Source organism: Candoia aspera, chromosome 14 (genome assembly GCF_035149785.1).
Source record: "Candoia aspera isolate rCanAsp1 chromosome 14, rCanAsp1.hap2, whole genome shotgun sequence".
NCBI lineage: Eukaryota > Metazoa > Chordata > Lepidosauria > Squamata > Boidae > Candoia > Candoia aspera.
Window position 1 is genome coordinate 15,587,493 of NC_086166.1, and position 23,192 is coordinate 15,610,684.

Below are 23,192 nucleotides of genomic sequence, written 5' to 3' on the forward strand. Positions count from 1 at the left end.
TAGTGCTTCATCCTGAACAGAACAGAACAGAACCACATTTGGAAGCCAGCCAAAGAAAGACTGAATCTGAAAATGGGCTTGATCAGGCCAGGGATGTTGGAGGGAAAAAATTCTGGAAAATTCCCCCCATGTAACTGGATAAGAGAGGCAGCTGGCATCAGCTGGCAATGCTACCCACTGCTCCATTCTAAGCCCTCCTTCCGGTCAGGTGACCCAGGCAGGAAGCGTCTTGCCTGCCCTGTGGTTCCCAAATAGACCCACCACAGCTTGAGAGCCTACTCGGCTACACAGATGCTCCCCAAGACCACTTGGGCTGTGAAGAATCCCAAAAGGCTGGCTCTGCAGGGTTGTCCTGATCTTTGCAACAACTTCTGCTCCTTCTAGGAAATGAAACAGCACCACAGAACTTTCCCTGGGGTTTCAGTGCCATTTTGCGTTCAATCCTAAATGCCCAGGAAGAATGTGGTGAGGTCTGTGTAATTGCATTGTAGGCTAGGTGGCAATTTGAGCATTACAAGGTAAGGGCTAGAAACCTAACTTTCAAAAATGGAAACACAATGCCCACGTTCAGTGCATTTGGGCAGTTTCCAGGGCTTGCACTGATTTGGACTCGGCTTTTTCAAAGAGCAGTCGTGTGTCAGAGTGACCGTAACTTGTGGGCAATGTAAAGGTTGCCCAGAAAGGAAGGGTGATATCAAAAGGGTCTGTTACAACAACTGCTAGGGTTGTGATGATAGCATCCTAACAGACCTCAAGAAGCTAAGCCAGGTTTGAGTGCTTGGGTGGGAGGCCACATGGGAATCCCAAGGAAGTTGATAAAAATCTCAGAAGAAGTCAATGATAAACCATTTCTGTAAAATGCCAAGAAAACTGCACGGACCTGTGCTTTATTCAGCCAGACTCAATCTGAGAAGAGATTATTCTTTTGCCTTATCTACTGGGGTGGCAGAGATGAAATAAAAATAGGCCTGAACCTCAAATTCTCAAATGTGAGAATTCAAATTATAATCCACCCCCAAAAGCCAACTGGGTTGAGTTAAACCAGTGTTTCTCAACCTTAGCAACTTTAAGATGAGTGGACTTCAACTCCTAAAATTCCCCAACCAGCCATGCTTAAGATGGGTTAAGACGCTTAAGGTGGTTTACACATATTTAGTTAATAACACCTATTTTTAATAATATTTAATGCTATTAATTATTTTACTGACTGGTTGTTAATAATAATAGGCAGTCATTCTTAAATACTCAGCTGAACTTAGGAAATCTGCTTCCCTGTAGCCGTTTTGATTATACAAGTACTCAAGATGTTAAGGGAATTGCCAGCGTATGAAATGTCTAAATACCTACGACTCCCACAGGGCCTTGCAATTGGCATCTTGGACAAGGCTGTTTGAAGATGAAGGTTGGAGGATGTTGGCTAGTTTAGGAACTTAATACTAACAGGTGAACTGTAAAAGTAGAGGTATTATTATTATATCCACAACAACGTGAAATCACAGCTGCCCATTCTTTAGCTGGTGTTGGCCTTCATTCACATTGAGTTCTTCCCAAGAACCTCAGAGGTTGTAACGTATCAGCGTAGTTCATGTGCGGGTCCAAGCAGTGTGGACTTTTGTAATTGACAGATGGAACTTTTGTCAGTGTGCAGATTTTCTAAGTGCCGCTTTTTGGAATGGCACCCAGTGTGCCGGTCACCACTGGGACCACCAAGGCCGGTTTATGCCATTATCTTTCAACGTTGATTTTCAGATCTTGATACTTTGTGACCTTCTCCAATTCTATCCCCACCTCAATTATCCACACTTTCTTCTTTTCAACCACAGTTAAATCTGGTGTGTTATGCACCAAAACTTTATCAGTTTTATTTAACTTTATCAGGTGTTGTTATCTTCCCCAATTCTTTGTCTTCTATTCAGCTATCACCTGGTATTGCCACATCAGTTATCCACACTTCCTTTTCAACCAGTTAAATCTGGTGTGTTATGTGCCAAGATGTTGTTGTTGTTGTTGTTGTGGTAATAACATTACGTTCCTTTTAAATCTCCAGAGTCCACCCACATCCCAGTAGGGATGAAGAATGCCCTTGTTGCACGTTCTTCTTTTTTTAGTTTTTGATACAATCAGGTCAATGCCTACATTTGCTTTATGGTTGTGCAATTATTTTTAGCATCATGATGAGGCACAGCTCGGTTGCCCTCGTGCCCGTTTCTTGCCACGCCTCTTTGGGGCTTGGCATATTTGTGCGTGGCCCCAGCCCTTTGCCCCTGCCATCTCCCTGGGCGATGAGGGATTGCGTCCTTCCCCACGCGGCTCATTGGCTTTCAGGCATCGCCAGGCAACGAGAGAACACCAAACTTCAGAGGCCAGGTCCGTTTCCATACAGCTCAGATCGGCTTGCTCATTGGCCAGGAGCGTTGCCTGTAGCAACAGGAAGACGCTGATCGGAGCAGTCTTTATTGCAGCCAAGCATCCTTGAGGCCACTCAGCAGGGGAATTTCCTAGGCTAGGGGAGCCCCCTCCCTGCCCTGCCCAGGGCTCTTGGCCTCCTTCTGCGCTTTGCCAAGCTACCAGTGGAGCCATGTCTCAGCCTGCCGTGCTTCTCACCAAGGAACCTGCTCCGCAGAGCATCCCTGTCTCTGAGCTTCCCATGAAGGTTTACGAGCCGGCTCTGAACACCGGCCCTGATTCATCATGTGGCTTGGCCACAGCGGGCTTCCGCACAGCCAAGTTCCTGCCCGAAGAATGGCACCAGCATAACTACACCCAGTACCATGAGGCCTTTGCTGACCGTGACCACTCCGAGCGGTGCCGCCACGAGTCCCAGAACCTGGCCACTTACACGGCGGAATTGGCCCAGCGCACGCAGGAGGACTCCACGACCAAGGTGGGCGAGCGCCTGCAGGACATCCACTTCTGGAAGTCGGAGCTCCAGAGGGAGATTGAGGACCTTGTGGCTGAGACCCATCTGCTGTCAGCTCAGAAGCTGCGACTGGAGCGCGCCATCGATGCCACAGAGCTTCCCTACAGCATTGCCATGGACAACCTGCAGTGCCGTGAGCGCCGGCAGCATCCCGACCTGGTGAGGGACCAGGTGGAGGTGGAACTGCTGAAGGTAGGGGATGTCCTTCATAAATGGTCCCCAGAGTCAAGGCTGTTTGCGTGTTCTTGGAGTTAGGGAAGAACTTTAGCTGAGACTGGAGGTTCTGTCTGGTGACATAGAAGGTCCCCATTTTCTTCTCTGGCATCTCCAGCTGAACTGCAAAAGATCTTTCGCCTGAAACCTTAGAGAACCCAAACCAGCCCGCAGTCAGGTTCACCCAAACAGCTAGCCTGAAATGAGATTATGGTTTGGCAGATTGTGTGAACCCAGGCAAATGTGGCTTGTGCAACAAATTGTGGTCAGAACAAATGTCTCTTAGCACAATGGGTGAATCCAGGCAGAATAGGCAGTATTGACCCAGATGGACAGGATTTGGTATAAGAAAATACTTCATTTGTTTTGCACCATAGTTACATATGACTATGTAACATATTACATACAACCTTGAAAATGGATGTGCTGCAGGATGCATTCACAAATGACCCCATCCAGGAATATGGCTTGATACTCTCGGCAAGATCATTTGTGAATACATCCTGTTTTGCAAATTCCAAGGGGAAATTAGCTTGGAAGCCTGTAGATTTGCACATGCATGCAATTTTTAAAAAAAGCTCGAGGACAAACTGTGATGGGAGTGGCTTATATCCTGCCTCATTCAGAATTTATCTGCTATTTTGCTGGACTGGTGCTTTTGGGGAAGACAAATGCCTAGTGTTCTCTTCCTCTGGAAGCTCCACCCACCATTAACAAGGAAAGACAGCATTGCTTCAAAAATGTGTGAAAGTCACCTTTAAACTTTCAAATGGACTTTCCACCAGGGAAAGAGAACAGCTGGATGTCCTTGTGAGTGATTTCTGCAGGAACCCCTTGCAAAGGTAGCTTGGTTTTGACCACCAAGGGTCTGATGCAGGTAGGTCCACAGAGTGTGGTCAAAAAAGTCAAGATCGTGGCCATAACAGTGCAGTTGAAACTCTACCTGGTTTTTATTTGTAATGCTTTGATCACACCGCCATGGGTTTCATCCTGACTTTTCTGACCATGACTTGTGGAGACTCCTGGTCAGGTGGCTGAAGGACTTGGGCTGAGCCAGGGATGGACAGCTTCCCTTGGACAACCTTGTCCATACCGGGAGAGCCCTCCCTCCCTGCTTGCTCCTGCACAGATCAGCTTCCCCCCCACCCCACCCCACCCAACAGATCCCTTTCTCAGGGAGGTGACATCACTGGAGTGGGTGACGATACAAGTTTGGGTCCCATTTTACCCTAGCTTTGGGGTCTGGGGAGGCATCTCTTTTGTTCCTTGATCTTATTCTAAGGGATGGGAAAAAATCACACACCCCTTTTTAGGGTTGTCTTTTTAAAGGGGTACTAAGTGTGATTTAAGTCTCTACAAAAGATAACCCTTCCATTTTGACTCAAGCTTCCCCAAGCCCCAAATGAGGAAGAAGTCCAAAAACGTCAGACCCCCTCCTTTGGGGTGGAAGGGGGCTCTGAGGTCTTTGGAGCCAGAAATGCAGACAGAGGGGAGGGGTTGTGCCTTGCAAGTTGATCAACCCACCTTACTCAAGTGTCTGGTCCATTTTTCTTCCAAAGGTCCATCGTCCCTGTTCCCACTCTTCATAACCAGGAGCCCTCTGGCTCCCTCCTGGTCCTCAGTTTAACATCCCATATTCCTTCCGTCTGTTACTAAAATGCACGTCATAGACCACTGTGCCAGCACTTAGCCCAGATTCTTTAGTTGTGGGACGTTTGTATGATGCCATGGGCAGCCCTGGAAAGGGAGCTGAGTCAAGGCCCTGTTCCGAATGGGAAGGGGTCTGTTTTCTAAAGGAAGGTAGATCAGGGAGGGGGGCACCCAGTGTGACAGGAATGCTCAAATTCCGTGAAAAGCTCCAATCAGGGAACAGAATGTCCTTGTGCATTTTTTGCTGTTAGATTCAGGTATTCTAGATTTGTGATGATGGGTTCAGGAACAGTGGCTGCGCCCGTCTTCAACAAACTCTCTCACTCTTGAGATTTCAGCAGGCCTGGGTTGCCCATAGGTCTGCAACCATGAGGGCCAGAAATTTGCTTATGAAACAAAAATCAGATCCTTTTAAACAAAATGGTGTGGCTAGTGCTGTATTTTGCTTCTGCTTTCAAACCCATGATATGCTGAAAGAGCTCAAGATGGACAGCCTGCCCATCATTTTAAAGGCTTCCCTTGATTTCCTTTGGCATGCAGTCCCAGGTACTAATATCTTTACCGTTTTCATCTAGGAGGCAGAGCTCATCCGAAATATCCAGGAGCTCCTGAAAAGAACAGTGAAGCAAGCTATTAATCAGATGCAGTAAGGCCCCTTTGTCGATATTTCACAGGTTGCTCATGGTTGACTTCTAAGTTTTGGTGGGATGCAGTATGCCTTGAACCCATGTGAGGTGCCCTGTTTTGCAAAGAAAGCTGCAGATGTAAGTGATCTTCTGCATCTTTGCCTCAGCTGATTCCCAACCTTAGCACAGAGGCTAAGCCAGGCTGTGTCTAATTTTGTTTGGATGGTCTTCTGGTCCTGCCCTCACTGCCAAGCTCCCATTAAAAAAAAGTGATAAAAACGTGGTTTTCTTTGCTCTGTGCTTCAGACGGTCATGGGTGGAATAATGCCAGTGGCAAAATGGAACAAAATGATTGGTGCAGACTGCACAATCCTTGGCTTAGTTCACACACTGCATTAGGTAGTCCCATGGTTCGATGTTTAGCTTTGAGGGTGGATCTCCAGCATTTCAGAGTCAAAATGTTCATCCCTCCAAATGTCCCACTTCAACCCCACCAGAATGGCTATCCCAGTGTTGAGACAAGCTGTCCACTTCTTGAAAGTGGTTTGACTTTGAAATGGGCCACGTTGACCGCTCTTCCTCAGGTGGCACGGCCTGTTTTAAGGCTGGGCCACTTCTGGACACCTCTTGGTTGGACCTTTGTGGCCTGGAAGCGTTGCACACCTCTAGGGAACCCAGGCACTTGGGGTTTGTTTCTGTTTTTATGTGCTGTCTCAACGCAGCAACGCTGGCTAAAAACACCATGGCTCGGTACAATCTGTGAACTCAGCCGAACGAGATGGAGATCCTTGATGGGGAGACGAAGTGGAGTATTTGGAACACGAGATGGATAGAATCTGTTGCAGCAACAAACTTTTTAAATAATTTTTTGCTGGGCTTGAAACTTAAGCCAAAAGTTTCACAGGGAAAATTAGGCTTGATAAGCAAATGATAGATAGCTCAACAAGACATTTCATAAAACAAAGCCCTGCCAAAACTTGGCAAAATGAAGGTTAAGGGTGAAAGAGAAATGAAACTTTTAGGCAACAGGTGGACAATAGGACTGGCCTTGGTATGATATTTTTTTCTTTATCTAAAATAGAAATGGAATCTCCCCTGCTGCAATGTCTACAGCAGTGTTTCTCAACCATAGCAACTTTAAGATGGGTGGACTTCAACTCCATGCTGGCTGGGGAATTCTGGGAGTTGAAGTCCACCCGTCTTAAAGTTGCTAAGGTTGAGAAACACTGGTCTACAGTATTAGAGTCTATTCCCATTAATCTATTCTTCACCCACCTTCTAATAGGGACTGTCCTACCTACAGCCCTCCTAATTTCCCATTTTGGAGTAGATGGGCTGGTATTTTTTAAAAAACACCCCATGATTTGCAAGGGTGTCTGTGGGGTGTGGTCAAAAAAGTCAGGATGGTGGCCATGATGCTGCAATTCTATGTGCATCACACCCCTGGTTGCCCATAGGTCTGCATCACACCCCTGCCTGCATCCCTTTGCATCTCTGTCTAAGCAGCTGGTGTCTAAGTGATGCAAGTGTCTCTTCCGGCCCCCACATTTTTAGCAGCCAGCCTGAACAACAGCAACTCCCAGGGAGTGTGAAAGAGTCCTGACAGTTTTCGATCGATGTGGCAGGGTGGAATCAACGTAACAGTTCTCTAACAGAGGAAGAATATGCACAATATCTGCCATGCCATCCCTGCTTGAAAAAAATTCTCTGGGGATCTAAAAATTTCTGTCTGAACAATCCTGTAAAGGCAATTTACAGAGTCCCCTTTTTAGGGGGAGATGGGCGGTGATAGAAATGTGAATAATAAATAAATTTCAATTTAAGATTTCCTCCTTTAGTAACACCTTTGGTTTCCAAAGGGGGCGGGGGGCTGTGTTCAATTCTTCTAGCAGAAATGGAGCCTGGTGGCATCATAAACACTAAAAAATGCTTAAAATATAGGCTCAAATGCATGGAAGTGATCAAGGAAAATTGCATGTCTAGATCATGCTTATATGACTCTGCTTTCAATGTTAGAAATATATTCCTTCTACCATTCTCCCTTCCTTCACATTCAAGGGGAATGTGATCCACAGAAGTTTATCCAGTAATGTATTTTCTTCAATTTTGCACTGCAACTTCTTCTTAAGGGAAGAAATGGTGGTGCCGGGGTACTCCTCCCAGGGGCCTTTTTCACATTTTTCAAATGTGAGCAGCCAGGGAGGCTACAGATCATTAAAAAAAAAGATAAATAAGAACACCAGGGATATCCCATTTGCTACCTCCAACAAGAAAGCCAGCTCAAAAATATCAACAACAGTAATATGCCAGCACCCTGGGAAAAACAAAGAAAAAACCTTTGTTGTGGGGAGAAAACTCCTGGGCATTGCAAAACAAGTCACACCATTATTTTGGTCTTTTCCAAAGAAAAAGATAGTGATTTTTTTGTTCGTTTCCTGTCCTTCCGCCAGATGGCGGTATAATATAGGAAACAAGGAGATAGGCGGCCATAACTATCGAAGTTGCAGCATAAAAGGGCTATTTTTAGAAAATCGTTTGGTTGTAGACAAAATAATGTAGACTAGAGAGTAGAACCTGTGTTTCTTTTCTCCCTCTCTGCTTTTTTTGCAGCAAAATACAGGAAAACCAAAGTATATCTGACAGCAGGTTAAACTATTAAGGATTACGGATAAGAAAAGACAAGGAGAAGTCTTGAATCTCAAACTTTCGTTTTCTGCTGCCTTGAACTCTGCAATATTTTATGGCTCTGTACATTTGTAAATTACAGAGTTTTTTAAAGAAAATAATTATGCAACAACCCAAATGATCATTTGCACTTGCACTTGTCTGTGCTTGCGCTGCCTTGCAGATCTCAAATTGTTCTCAAAATTCACCACTGTTTTAATTCTTGCAGATGATTTGGATGTACTTGGACTCATTAGAGAGAGATGATTTCTCAAATTATAGTCCAATTATTTTCAATTGCACTCTTGAGATGTTCTTAGCATGACATTATGTCCTGTCAAGCTTTCTTATTTCTCAGTTTAAATTGCCATCAAGTGAAACATAGAACAAGAAGCATTCTGTCATGTCCTTGTCTGAAACCTCAGGGTGATGGTGGTGCTGCTGGAAATCCAAAGTCTGTTTTCTTTTCTTTTCTTTTTTAAAGGAAAGCTGTGGAATGTCAGGACTGTGAACACTTTCGGTTTTCAAATAATTGTCTTATAAAAGCAAAGCTAATTTCCAAAAATAGTATTATTATTATTCAGTAGTATTTTAATATTTTTATTCAGTATGTGCTCATACCTAAGTGCAGTACTGTACAAGATTTCCATTTTTCCAGACAACAGACCTGTGAGATAGGTTGGGCTGAGAATGACTGACCCAGAGTCCCCCAGATTACTTCCATGGCTGAAGTCTGAGGGTCTCCCTTGTCCTCAGGTATATTTAGGAGGACCAAAAATTGCACCCATTCCCCGGGGAGCCTCATCTGAGGCAGATGGAGCTAACAAGAGTTGGATTTGTAAATTGACTTTTGCCTATGGAATTGTGCAAACAATAGTGCTTTAAGGGGGACTTTAAACCAAGTTGGGGCACTCAGCTTTGTGGTAATTTAACTCCCCAGGTTAAATCGGGATCACAAGCAGGTCTGTGAGATGGACTGGTCTGACAAGGTGGAAACCTACCACATCGATGAGAAATGCGGGCGGTACAGCAACCAGAGCACCAACATTCAATTTCATCCCAGCTCATCCAAGTTTGAGGACAGGTGAGACAATGTGTGGGTCCTTGCTGTGGATGGACAAAGGTCACGGATGAAGCACTGTGGTGCGAAATCCTTGAGTCCAGCTTTCCCAGCCTCCCTCTTCCATCTTCCACTCCCAGAGCAGATTGCTTTTCAGTGAGCACTAGACATGGTCCGTGTTCAGCCCTTCTTCCCCCCTTCTCCAATTTGCAGTTCTGTATTTCAGCAAATGTGTATCTTCCCTAAAGCTGGTTGATGCCCCCTTCTTTTCCCACTGTGCTGACAACAGAAGGAGCAACCCTTGCAGATACTGGTCAGATATTTGGCTTCATTTTTAAAAAAAATCTGTTCAATCATGTCCAGTTCTCAGAGACTGCCTGGACAAGTCCCTGCAGTTTTCTTGGCAAGGTTCTTTGGAAGTGGTTTGCCATTGCCTCCTTCCTGGGGCTGAGAGAGAGGGACTGGCCCAGGGTCCCCCAGCTGGCTTTGTGCCTAAGGCGAGACTAGAACTCACGGTCTCCCGGTTTCTACCTGGAGCCTTAACCACAAGACCAAACTGGCTTTCTTGGCTTCATTAGGTGGAAAATTGCTTCTACGCATTGGACCTTTGATAAAGGATGTACTGTACCTTCAGGGTCCAGAGAAACTCCACTGCTCCAAAATTGGTATTAGTGGCCTTTCTGCTTCGCTGTCGCTGGTCCTCATACTGTGGGAGGGAAGCAACAGGGCTGGCTCTGCTGTTCAGCAGGTGAGCGTGCGCCCCCTTCGGCTTGTGCGCTGGCGTCCTCTGGCGTCCTCTGGTCAGGCTTTCCCACTTCCATTGATGTAAAGCGGCAGTGGCGTGCCTAGTAGATTTGACGGAGTAGGTAATTTTTTAGCACCCTCCCTCCTCCATGGCTGTTGTGCCACACCACCACTGCCAAAGAGATGTGCCAGCAGCAGTGACCCAGCACCCCACTTCTGGAGAGGCTCGTCATCCCCAAGTCACCAGGCAATGCACCCCCTTATTGCCTGCACCCAGGACAGGCTGCTCCCACCTCCCCACCCTCGGTCCACCGCGGAAAAGAGGACTGTGTGTGCTTCTTAGAGCAGAGATGGTGTGCTGATTCTCTAAGGGGGTAAAGAAAAACAAAATTAAATTCTTAATAGCAGCTTCTATTTTTAAATGTCTTGTTCTTTTTTTAATAGGTGGGATGATCATAGAATCACAGGGTTGGAAGGGACCTTGGAGGTCTTCTAGTCCAACCCCCTGCCCAGTTCAGAATCCTCATACCATTCCAGACAAACGGTCATTCATCTTTTCTTGGAAGCCTCCAGTGATGGAGCCCCCACAACTTCAGGAGCAGGCTGTTGCACTGCTTAAGAGCTCTTGCAGTCAGGAAATTCCTCCTTAGATCAAGTGTAGGAAGCTCCTTCTGTAAAGCTTCCATCCACTGGTTCTTGTCTTACCCTCAGGAGTATGGAAAATAAATCCATACCCTCTTCCTTGTGACAGCCCTTCAAGTACAGGTAGTCCTCAACTTATGACCACAATAGGGACGGGAAATTTCATCATTAAACAGTGTAGTCGTTAAGTGAGGCATCATGTGACCGCACCTGATTTTATGACATTTTTTGGGGTGGCTGTTCAGTGAATCACCACAGTTGTTACGTGAATCACACGGTTCCCCATTGACTTTGCTTGTCAGAAGCTGGCTGGGAAGGTCACAAATGGCGATCACATGACCCTGGGATGCTGCAGCTGATGTAAATACAGGCTGGTTGCCAAGTGCCCGAATTATGATCATGTTACCATGGGGGTGCTGCGACAGTTGTAAGTAAGAGGACCAGTCATAAGTCACTTTTTTCAGCACCGTCGTAACTTCGAACAGTTGCTAAATGAATGGCCGTAAGTCAAGGACTACCTGTATTGGAAGATGCATTATCATGTCTTCTCTTCTTTAGGCTAAACTTACCAAGTTCCGTTAACTGCTCTTCATAGGATTTAGCCTCCAAGCCTCTTATCATCTTTGCTGGTACTAGAAAATGACTTGATGGCATATAATCAATCAATCAATCAAGAGACCGAGAGAGAGAGTGGCTGACCAATGAGCTTCATGGCCAAGTGGCTATGACCATGATTCTCCTGAAAGGTCCACCTTTCAACCCTCTACTATCAAATTTTCTATATTCCCTTTGAAATGGGTTGCATACAAGCAAAGGCTGCCTGTAAATTTAGGCAGCAGCATTAAGGTTCTCGCCATTTGATTTACGTCCCTCTCCCTGTCTACCTCTTCCCGGCAGTGCTTCCACCCCAGAGACGTGGGCCAAGCACAGCCACGACAACATCTATCGGGCTGAGCGAGAGAAGCTGGCCTCCATCAACCTCCGCTCCCTCGTCGACCACATTCTCCACGATACGGCCGAGGACCTGCACCTGCAGTGTGACGTGGTGAATCAGGCTTTTGCCCAGCGCTGTGAGGAGTTGGAGGATGCCAAGCACAAACTGGAGCACAATTTACAAAAAGTAGGGGCCAGCCTCCATGGGTTCCTCCCCACTGTGGGGGAGCTGACTGCAACTTTGCAGCTTGAGGTCCACCTCTTGAGAAAACCTGGGACTGGATTTTAAGGGACGCGGAGAAGAGTTTGGGTGAAGCCCGCAAACATTTCCCTGGGATGAGAGAGTGGGACAGTTGCGCACATGTATCATGTGTATTTTCTGTGGGAAGTAGCCATGGAGGATCAAAACAAGGAGGGGGTTCTTGTTGACTTCAATCCTCCTTTCTATAGTAAGTTCAGTTGACCTTCAGCTTTGGGCCTCAGAAGGAAACTGCCCGTGGACATGGGAGCCATCTTGCCTTCATCTCTAAGGGCTGTTGATACCATTACTTTTCCCCCAGTCAGTCCTTTCAAAGCATCCTCCAGAGAACAGCTACCACTACATTTTGAGACTGCTAACGCTGTACAATTTCTATGTCATGGGATGTCCAAGTGCAGTTGCCTTTCTGGTGGCTTTCAACCGCCATCATCCCCAATCAGAATGGCCACCACCTGACCAGCACCAGGCTGGGGGAGGCTGAAGTGAAGTTTATACCCACTTACTAAAACCAGGGTTGATCACCCCTCTTTTCACTCTGTTTCTATGGATCCTTTCTCCACCTTAATTTAGTTTCTAAGATCTTCCAGTTCTGTCCTGACTGTTCTCACCCCATTTTCTTTCTCCTTCCTCTCCATTTTAACATCATCATGATCCTGGGAATTTGGTGTAGCTGAAAAAGTGCAGGCTCTTCCATGGCTTCCATTGCTCTAAGCCATTGTTTCTTTTAACCCTGGTTTGAGGAACAAACCCTAGTAGTCTGGTTTACACAACAGTAAGCCCATCAACCATAGTTTACAAATCATATGCAATGGCTGGATTGCCCATTGCATGAAGTCAAAACCAGCCCGACCCATCTATGGTCCCCCTGTGAGCCTCCTGGGCCAGGTATGATTTTAATATGGATTTCCCCAGTCCTAAAATGTAGGGGTAATCTTTGCATCTCTGCAGAGGGCCCTTTCTGCTCTGGCATCTCATATTCCTTTATTTCTTAAATTGGTATTGTGTCTTTCCTTCAGGGACTTAAGGTGACCTACATTTTCTCCTAAAACAACTACCCAGTGGGGTAAAACGAGTAGAGGGAATGCTTTGTATGAGTGTGGGTGGGCACGATCCTTGGCTTTAACGGTTCTGTTCTAGTGCTCTGAGTCTCATGAATAAACTGCCCTTCTTGCCTTTTTTTAATAATAACTTTATTAAATTTTAAAGCAAAGAGATAAAATCTAACAGAAGCTAATAAAAAAAGAGAAAGAGAACAGAAGTGCAGAAAAAAAAAGAATAGAAATGGAAAAAGGAATAACTCCCGACTCCTTTTACAACAGATATAAGTAAAACTTACATTAAACTCTTACTCTAAGGTTACAACATAACATCCATTTTTACTATTGTCAACTATTATTTTTTATCCATTCAGTTGTGTCCAATTCTCAGAGACCGCCTGGACAAGTCCCTGCAGTTTTCTTGACAAGATTTTGGAAGTGGTTTGCTATTGCCTCCTTCCTAGGGCTGGGAGAGAGTGACTGGTCCAAGGTCCCCCAGCTAGCTTTGTGCCCAAGGTGGGACTAGAGCTCACAGTCTCCCAGTTTCTGGCCTGGTGCCTTGACCACTACACCAAACTGGCTTTCAAACTAATGTTATTGATCATCAAATCCGTATATCATAATTTCATTCTTTTCTGTTTCATGCAAAAATTCCAAGAGGGTCTTCCAGTTCACCATAAAACTAGTCAATGTCTTTTCTCTAATCAAAGCTGTCAATAAACTGTCCTTCTTGCTTTTGATTGTCTCCTCTTGACTGGAACAGCCTGAACTTGGTCTGTTGCAGCTGCAGAACAAGACATACTCGCTGCAACAGACCAAGTTAGGGGTGGGACCGTTCCAATGTTTTTTGCAAAAGCAGAGTTGGCACAAAAGGGGGGATGATTTAGCAGGGCAAGGATCATTTGCTTCTGATGGTGGGATCAGCAAGGCCTCTGGTCTAGCACTGCAGCTGAGTTGCAGTAAAAGGACCCAGAGCTGCTTGGCTTATTGTTGAGGGCGAATTCAACCGTCTGATGTGGCTTAAATATTTTGCATGGTCTTTATTACGACATCAGGTTGCCCTGACCAAATTGCTTTGCCATGGACTGGAGCTCTTTTCTTCTGGTGCAGAATTTAGTCGGCGTCAACAGCAGCCATTTGCTACGTCAGAAGCCTACTGCAGCTGCAAGTTCTTTTTCTCTGAAACATCACAGTACAGATTGCTTGCTAGAATACCTTGCTGGAAATATCTGAGTCTTAACCCCCCCCCCTTTGATTCATTCCCTTGGAAACAGTTGTCAACCCAAACAACATTGGTGATCTCTTTCTTGTTACTTTTTAAACTATCTTTAATATCCTCTTTGGACAGACCCTCCAGGAGATTGGGCACCAGGAGCACAACATCAAGGCACTGAAACAAGCTATTAAAGACAAAGAAACACCCCTCAAAGTAGCACAGACGCGGCTTTACGATCGTTCATTTAGGCCCAATGTTGACCTCTGTAGAGATTCTGCCCAGTTTAGGTAAGTTGGGGGGAGATGGACAGCATATAAAGTTAATAGATGATGATGATGATGATGATGATGATGATGATGATGATGAAGAAGAAAGTCAGTGTCACTTCGGCAACTTCAGGATGTGTGGATGTCAACTCCCAGCATGCTGGCTGGGGAATTCTGAGAGCTGACATCCACACACCTCAAAGTTGCTGAGACTGAGAAACACTGATGTAAGTGTTTCTACCATCACTAAATAAAGAACAAATATTCCATCTTCTGGTCTTGTTGGGTATTGACAGTGCTTCCAGGTGACAGTTGGTACAAGAGGTGTCTGCAGGGCATGTGCAAAAAAATAAAGATGGCAGCCATCACAGTTGGCTCCACTCACTTTTTATGTGCATTGCACACACATAACAAAACAGGTGGAGCTTCAGTTGTGTCATTGTGCTTGCCATCATGACCTTTTTAGCCATTTTCCGTGGATGCCCCTGAGCTGGGAGGTGGGATTCCCTCATGACATCTTCTCTTTGGGGCTGAATCAAGGTGTGGGAAACCAGAGTATAGTCTAAATGAATGTAACTTAAATTGAAGCTGTTGGTGATGCAGTTTGCTAGATTAAATTTGGAAAGTTCAGGGCTGCCTCTTTTGGCCTTGAACTGGGACCTTCAGGGTTGGAGTATCTTCACCTTGAAATATTTTCCAAACCTTTAATGACCCACCAGAGAATTTGTTGTCCTCTAGAGGGAAGGAGCCTCAGGATGCTTGTAACTCAGATGCCAGGCTCTTAATCCTTATCCATGAGAAGTTCCCCCCCAAATTTCTCTTCTTCTGGAAAAAAAGAAAGAATCCAAATCAGTCCATTGGGTGGAAAATGCAGCATAAATGTGAGAAAGGCACACATTAGATTCACATCAGGAAGCTAAACTGGTTAGAAACCTTTTGACATGGGGAGACACATATCTGAGATCGCCACATTTGGTTTAGAAGGATATAGACTGTGACTTCCAGATGACTTTCATTTCTCCTCTCATGAAGAGATTCCCGCTAGAGGGCATGAGTTTTATTGGTCCTGTCTCCTGTCTGATCAGTGTTTGGATATTTCTTGTCCAGTTCTGGGTCTCCTTGTGCACCCTCTGCCTTCTCCTCGGATCTGGAGACTTGTACTGATTTCCTTTCTTTTTAGCTTTACATATTTTTTATTTTTATCTCTTTTACTTTTGGCAAATTTTTTGGGACTGCTGATCTTATGGCCATAATAGAAGTTTGATTTGATTCGATTTGCTACTCCTAGTGCAGCATGGGGAAAGCCATGTTCTTTTGCTGAGAACAGAATTGTACCCAACAGACTGGTTCAGAGGCACATCTCAGACGTACCCAGATCCAACTCACTGAGGTGTTTCAAACGGTTGCCTGCATTGTGACTGGAAAAGGCCCCAGACTTATTCTGCCAGTGCAGAAGGGATGAAAAGGATGTTTATTGCTTTGTAAACACACTTGGGGGAAAATGGGCAGTGGGCAGCTCCCATCCTCAGTGTGCCTGAATAAGCAAACGAAGAAAAATCCAAATCTGTGGAATGCCTCTGCACATGTTTCTCCTGCACAATGCCATAAAATCAGAGAAGCACCTGAAATCAGTCCAAGGCAGGGAAATAATCACTCTTCCAGGCTTTCAGGTGCAAGTGGAATTCTGTAGAATGCCAGAATGTCTGAATCTTTCCTCTTTATGTTATAAAGACAATCATTAAGCTGCATGCTCTTCAAGAGAAACAGCAAGTTCTCTTCTTAAATATCAAGGGAGAAGAATTTTTGTTGGATGTATTGGAGACATTTGACATTTAGAAACCTCTGATCATCCAATATTGTTGGTTTCCTCTATTGCCCCCAAATACTTTGTGTTGTTCTCTCCATACAAATCACAAATGTGTAATTCTCTTGTGGTTTTGTATGTGTGTGTGAGTGAGGAGGGTGGGGCACTGTCACTGATGTTGTGACACCACCAATTTAAGTAAAGGATTTGGCCCTTTGGGGGGTACTGTAGAGTGAATAGCCTAATACTTTGGATTTGTAATACGTGAATGCCTCCAACCGCCACAAGTCTTGAAATATATTTTGGCCCTTAAACGCCCATGAAAAGGAGAGACTCAAAGGCTGAAAAATGGCTCTGCAGGTAGCCAAAAGTGGGAAGAGGCTGCATGTGAAAGACCGGCCACAGATTATTAAAAAAGGGGCATAAATGCAGAGGCATAATAATGCTTATTCACCCACATTAACCATTTTGCTAATCTGTGTTTTCTCTGGATAAAATCGATTGCTTTGAAAGCAGCAGGGTTACCACTCCTATAATCAGCCAGAAAAATGACTGATTCTCTCTTAGACAGTTGAAAACGCTATTCTCTTTTTATCCATCTCTTTCTTTTGTTAAATTCAGTACTTGATTTTGGGAAGAGTATTGGTACAGAATGTGAACCTGCCAAATGTAATTTGTTCAACTGTGTTTATTTATTTATTTATTTATTTATTTAAAAGACTTATATGGCTGCCCATCTTAAATACAATAATTCTGGGCAGCTCACAGCAGCAACCAATACAAACAAAAAATAAAAGGAGTAATCCTACAGTATACAAAAAAAAAAATCACACTTGCCACCATGGTGCTCTGACAACACCATACCAACTCCATGTTTGCTAGATTCAACTCCCAGCTTGGCCCAAAGCTTGGGGGAAAAGCCAGATTTTCATGATCTTCTGGAAGCCTAAGAGGGTAGGGGACCTCTGGATCTCAGGGGGGAGGCTGTTCTATAGGGTAGAGGCCTCTACAGAGAAGGTCCTCCCAGATGACAAGGTCCTTGACTTTGCCCTTGACTATCTGACCTGTTGGGATGAGCAGATACCCTCAGAGAGAGGTGGTCCCACAAATAACCTGGCTCCATGCCACTCACGGCTGATTAACAACTGTGAAATAAACTGTTGGTTAGTGTGATGGGGTAATTACTGAGACCACTTAAGACAGATCCATTTGCTCATAGGCTATGGCTTAGCTAGATCTGCATTCATGTTTCAGATGTATTGATGAATTTCCTAGAACATGTCATCTCCAGGCCAGATTGGCCCCCAGCTTCTCATTCTCTACAGGGAAGCCTCAATCCCACACCTCCAACATGCTCTCTTCTCTTGTCTTCCATTCAGGCTCATTAGCGAAGTGGAAGAACTGACCGAATCCATTGAAGCTCTCAAAAAGAAGCTGCTGGAATCTGAGCAAAGCCTCCGGAATCTGGAGGACAGCCGGATGCATCTGGAGAAGGAGATCGCCGTGAAAACCAATAGCATTTTTATTGATCGGCAGAAATGCATGGCCCATCGTACCCGATACCCAACTATCCTGAAATTGGCAGGCTATCAGTAGGGAAGTCATCACTCTAGAGGTGAAATGAGCAACCAGATTTGGTCTCTGCAAGTTCTACTTTTCTAGAAATGTCGTTCATTGCTGAGGATGCCATTCATCAGGCATGTAAACTCCTAACCCTGACCTTATCCTAACCTGGGATAAATTAAAATGTAGAGTTATTGTGTAAGATTGTTGATTGGTGCAAATTTCATTTATTTGATTGATTGATTCATATAGCCACCCGTCTCAGTTTTACGTAATTCGAGATGGCTTACAATAAGTATAGTGCAGTATATAAAATATACAATAAACAAACAAACAAACACACACTTAAGCAAACACACATAGCAGCTGGGCATTATCCCTCCAATCATCCACATGGCCAAGAGATGGGCTCTATCCCATGTCCAGGGCCCCAGGCTCGAGCACAATGTTCCTGAAATTCCTGAATGTTCCTGAAGTAAACTGTGAGGATGCCGTTCATACCTCCTATAAATTATCAAATGGTCTTAAGTCAACAGATTTCAAATGATCATTCTGGTTTCCATGGTTGAGTAGGTGGATTTGCAAAGTTTTAGGGTGGCAGAGCAGGGAACTTCTCCATCTCTGCCCATCAGCCAAGAGCTGGGTGAATTTGAGGATCTCTACTGATCCACCTGAGTTTGTGATTGGTTGAATCATCAAATGTAAAGGCTGAAGTAGTCTTGGAGATCATCTAGTTCAACTTCCTACACAGTGTAGGACAGAAAGGTCAGGTACAGATCTAACAATTAACCCCCATACAAATAGATTGACGTTTTTGAAGTGCAAAACATCCTCACCTTGAGACTAAAAGTGAGTGGTGATAAGCTCATCTCTGCCTTTTAGATAACCAGGCGAGGGAGGGCAGCTCTTCTCTTGAACCTGGTAACCCTTCCAGTTTTTTGTTTGCTTGCTTTGTTTTAATGGCAAATGTTGGGAGACACACCTTGAGCACGTCCTCTAGTTTCAATCTCATCACTGCTTTTCTCCTCCTTGACGCTTGTCTCTTCTACTCCACAGTCAACTTCACATCCATTTCCCTGGGACTGTTTCTTGTTCAACTCATTTTAGCTTGTGCACAGAACAGACTCTTTGGGTGGTGGGGAAAACCACCCCCAACTATCAGGCATGCGATCTGTGCATTGTTTCCATTATTTTAATGGCATCTTAATAAAGACTCCAGGATGGAGTACCAAAAAATAAAAATGGCAAGATTAAATTCAAAACCCACAATAGGAGAGGAGCAGAAGGTTACCTTAAACATGCCTTTGACTGAAACAGAAGAAACAAACCTTGGGGATAGTGGTTCTTCCCTTCCCTTCCCTTCCCTTCCCTTCCCCTTTTTCCTAAATGTCTTTTTCTGCTCAGTTTGTAACTATGCACTGCTAATAGATGGATGGGGACAAAGCCAAAGTGATTGGTGACTTTCTCTTTTTCTCTGGCATGCACACCCATGCACTTATGGACATAAAATAGATGCACACTGATTCTAGTACACAAAGCCCACTTCCCAGGCTACAGCAACTGAGAGATGGGGAAAAAACCTTCTATTTTCAGAGACTAATTGCATGGCACGGCTATGTTTCATACCACGCAGCAACTGCATGAGAACAGCATGTGAAGATTGGTTTGAGTCAAACCTGATTATTTCTGTGTGGTTTAGCATGTTGCCCTAGTTCAGACCACCACGTTGTTTTTTTATAACTCCATGTATTGTCTGAACTCAGAATAAGGATTAATTCAGTAACCTGGTTAAGTGGGTTGCAGCCACTGGGTGTCGAGAAAGGGTGTGTGTATGTGTCAGCCTCTGGAGAACATTCAGCCTGCCTTCTCCAGCTGCCCATCTCAAACCTGATGCTACCTCACTGCAGTTGGTCTTGTATTCATGGAAAATCGCTTTAAAGCCTAATGGTCCCACAGATATCTGCATGCAGCCATGCTTTATTTATTTATGAAGTGTTCCAGTCAAAGCAACTCAAGCGGCGTATAAGAGCAACAGCTGCAGCCACTTCAGTAATAACTGCAACTTGCAATAACAGAAATGCAATATATAATTTTGGTAAATTAATACCCCATTTGTGGCTCTGGCAGCCCTACAGCCCTCAGGTCCCTCAATCCATCCAAAACAACCATCCTCTAGAAGGCCAGGAGAGGGGGGCGTCAAGAAGCTGGCCTCAGCCATCCCATCAAAGCATCCTGTAAAGTTCCGACACAGTTGACTCAATGAAATTCTGACTCATGCATCCCGATGAAATGCAGATTTCAGATTTATTGATGATGTGTACAGATTTAAGCAAAAAGCCATGACTAGAGAAGTTCTGCATCTCCTGAAAAAGAAAGATATCTATTATGATTAATACAAAGAAATTATCAGGCAAAACAATTAAGGTTTAGACTTGCTAGGATACTTTGCATGAAACTTGTTTACAAGATCTGGAGCCCTCACATGACAGCTATCCACCCACTCATGGCCCCAAAAATGTTTCCACTGGATTAGATATTGAAGTTTGCCCCGATGTTTTCTGGAGTCTAAAATTCCTTTCACTTCAAAATGCTGTTCTCCGCTGATCATGAGGGGAGCTGGTGCTGGGGTTTCAGGATGCCATTGAGGAGCTTCATGCAGATGTTTCAAAAGGCTGCAGTGAAAGACAGGATGGATCCTTTTCAGATTTTTTGGGAGTTTTAGCCTCACAGTTACTGGGTTGATGATTTGTTCAATTTCAAAGGGTCCCACAAACTTCGGGCCTAGTTTTTCAGACTGCTGCAATGATCTTAATTTTTTTGTAGACAAATATACTTTCTCTCCCACCTTAAATTTCCATTCTGGAGACCTTTTGTTGTCAGCATATTTTCTGGAACTTTCCTTGGCTTTTTCAAGGGTTGTCTGAATTACTGGCCATGGGGCACATATCTGTTTCATCCACTCGATAGCAGCATGGGATACAGATGGTTGCTGTGGTAGTTCGGGGATGGGTACAAAGTCTTGGCCATAGACCACTTGTAAAGGAGACAGTCCTCAGAATCTGGGGAGGGAGGTCGGCCAGCTGGGAGCTTTCGAGCCTTCGGCCTGGCCCCTCCTCCTTGACTTTCCCTCGAGCTCTTGTAGCCATCGAGGTCCCAGCCACTGCTTCCTCCTCTGCCATCGGCCTCTCCGACTTGGCCCACTTGGTTTCTTCCACTTCAGCCAAATGGAACAGGGAAACGTTGGCTTTCCTCAGAGGTGAATTCTCCGGGTAACGCTGTAAGATTTTTGGTCGTGGCTTTATGTAAAGTTCTGACACAGTTGACTCAATAAAATTCTGACTCATGCATCCCGATGAAATGCAGATTTCAGATTTATTGATGATGTGTACAGATTTAAGCAAAAAGCCACGACTAAAAAAGTTCTCACACAACTACCTGATAAAAGACACACAGGCACACCAAAACCTCCTCCACACTCCCCCCCGGCTTTTACCTTAACAGTCCAGCGTTCCATTCCTGGCTGGCTGGTACGACCTTGGATTTCTTCTCATTCTCAACAATTCCCCCCCACCCCATCCAGAGCTTGAGATTTGTTGCTTCAATGGCAGAGAACACAACCGATCTAACAACTCTTTGATTGTGGGTTCTGACACATCCCATCAAAGCCCCTGCACATGGAAAAGGGGATGGGCTTTGATCACACGGCCATGGCTGCCATCTTGACTTTTTGAGACATCCATGCAGATACCCCTGGGAGCTACCTTTGCCTCCGGGGACAAGCTGGTTGAACAAATGCAACTCAATGTTTTGATTGTGAGGAACAAGGGTGATCTGAAAAAGCTGGCAAACATGGAGCTATACATAGCATTGGGAAGGTGACTCGAGGACAGCATTTAAAGCAAAGCCCCCGCCCCCCCAAAGGGCTTTGGAGTCCACCCAGCCTCTTGCTTCTCAACAGGAAAGCAGTGTTGCTGAGGTGGGTCACTCTGCATACCTTTGGAGACCACCTCTAGTACATTGAAGAGGTCTCTTCTGGCAACTTAAACTGTCTCCATCTTATGCAAGGTGCATCACCATCATGGGATGATGTCATGGTGAGCCACCTCACCCTACTGGAGAAGCAGGTCCTTTTCACATCTTGTTGAGAGCTAGGACAATTGACGGCTGCACTCCAGCACAATTTTACCTGGACGTAGTCATTGTTGAATTCCTTGATCACCTTGATCACCTTGATCGACCAGACTGTCATCAGACAGAGTCCTGCTGGTCACACTTTCCATTTGTCTCAAATCCTGGCTTTTCTTCTCCAGGTTCAGCCAAAGTCTTTGACTATTGGATCTTCCCATCTCTTTGGAGGTCGGCTGATAGGTCTTTTTACTTCTCTTGGATACCATTCAGCAACTGCTGTTGTCCAACGGCCATCCGACATGCGCACATGTCCTGCCAAGCGTAGCTTCTGTTTTCAATATTCGACGATGACATCATTTATTCCACTTTGTGTTCTAATCTGGCTGCTTGGGACGGTCTCGGAGAGAAACTGTCATCATGGATCTTTCCATAGCCCTTACTACTCTTGAAAGCTCTTCCTCAAGAGTAGTAAAGGCTATTCTTGTTGAATTCCATGGAGTAATATTTTTGAACAGAGAGATAGGATTGCACAGTCCATCACTCTGGATCTGAAACTCAGCAGGCACTGAGCATTTGAGAACAATACAAAATATCAACTTTTCTAAGGAAAATGGCTTCTTCAGATCAGAGCAGAGGGAAAAGATAAAGGCAGTTGGACTATTCCTTTGTACCTGGAAACTAGCTTCATAACTGTCCTCCCGCATTCAGGAATCCCTGAACTGCATCCTGACGATCTTTATTCAACACCCGGCATGTACCTTAAGGATTAGTGTTTTATTACTTTTTCCCCCTCTTTCCTCCCCTTCCTTTTTCCTATTTGGGTGATGTCTTTCAGATGGCAAACCTGTTGGCTAAGGTGGCCTTTGTCTTGCTGATCATGTGTGAGGCACATAAAGTCTTTTGGGCAGAAAGGCAGGGTGGAAATGCTGCTTTAAATAAATGCCTTTATTCTCTCCATATTAAAACTTAGGCAATTTTTGTTCAAATAAGACGGTGGAAGCATCAGAGAAATACGTCTTTGGGGGATTTTCCAATTCAGCAAAGCTGACGAAGGTAATCAAGTTTCTAACTTCAAGGGTTGGGCTTGTATTCATGTGAAAAAAATATTGACATGGACATCCATCTTTTTGAAATAATATGTTACAGTCTGCCTTAGGGTTCAATAACTATTTTATTAAAGTATTTGAGGAATGTGGGGAAGAAATTAAACATGAAAGTGTACAGAATTAATTACATTCTTCTCTGTATTCCCTTCTCTAAGTAACTTCAGGGAAATAGAAGCAGCAAGTTTGTTTTCAGATCTTCCGAAGTCTTACAGCTAATTTTACACCAGGCTGTCCCTTATTATGAATACTTAAGATTTATGCTCTATTTTTGTTTGTTCAGAAACAATTTTCCTCAATCGTCCATCATCCTCATGGATTGTAGAAGAGGGCACAACAATAACAAGTGTAATAAATAGTGCAA

At 44.7% G+C, this 23,192-nt stretch overlaps 1 protein-coding gene across 1 annotated transcript; it reads left to right on the top strand.

The window, feature by feature from the left end:
• The first annotated feature begins 1,937 nt into the window (after positions 1-1,937).
• TEKT4 (tektin 4) lies at positions 1,938-17,799 on the top strand. The gene is made up of 6 exons (XM_063314941.1): positions 1,938-3,112; positions 5,359-5,429; positions 9,014-9,157; positions 11,417-11,639; positions 14,097-14,251; positions 17,414-17,799. The coding sequence occupies exons 1-6, from the start codon at positions 2,579-2,581 to the stop codon at positions 17,628-17,630; spliced, it is 1,344 nt and encodes a 447-aa protein (XP_063171011.1). The 5' UTR covers positions 1,938-2,578; the 3' UTR covers positions 17,631-17,799.
• The last annotated feature ends 5,393 nt before the right edge of the window (positions 17,800-23,192 follow it).

Coding starts and splice junctions, on each gene's coding strand:
- TEKT4 (XM_063314941.1), top strand. CDS start 2,579: ATGTCTCAGCCTGCCGTGCTTCTCACCAAGGAACCTGCTCCGCAGAGC. Junction 5,430..9,013: donor CAAGCTATTAATCAGATGCA/GTAAGGCCCCTT, acceptor TTAACTCCCCAG/GTTAAATCGGGATCACAAGC. Junction 9,158..11,416: donor TCATCCAAGTTTGAGGACAG/GTGAGACAATGT, acceptor TCTTCCCGGCAG/TGCTTCCACCCCAGAGACGT.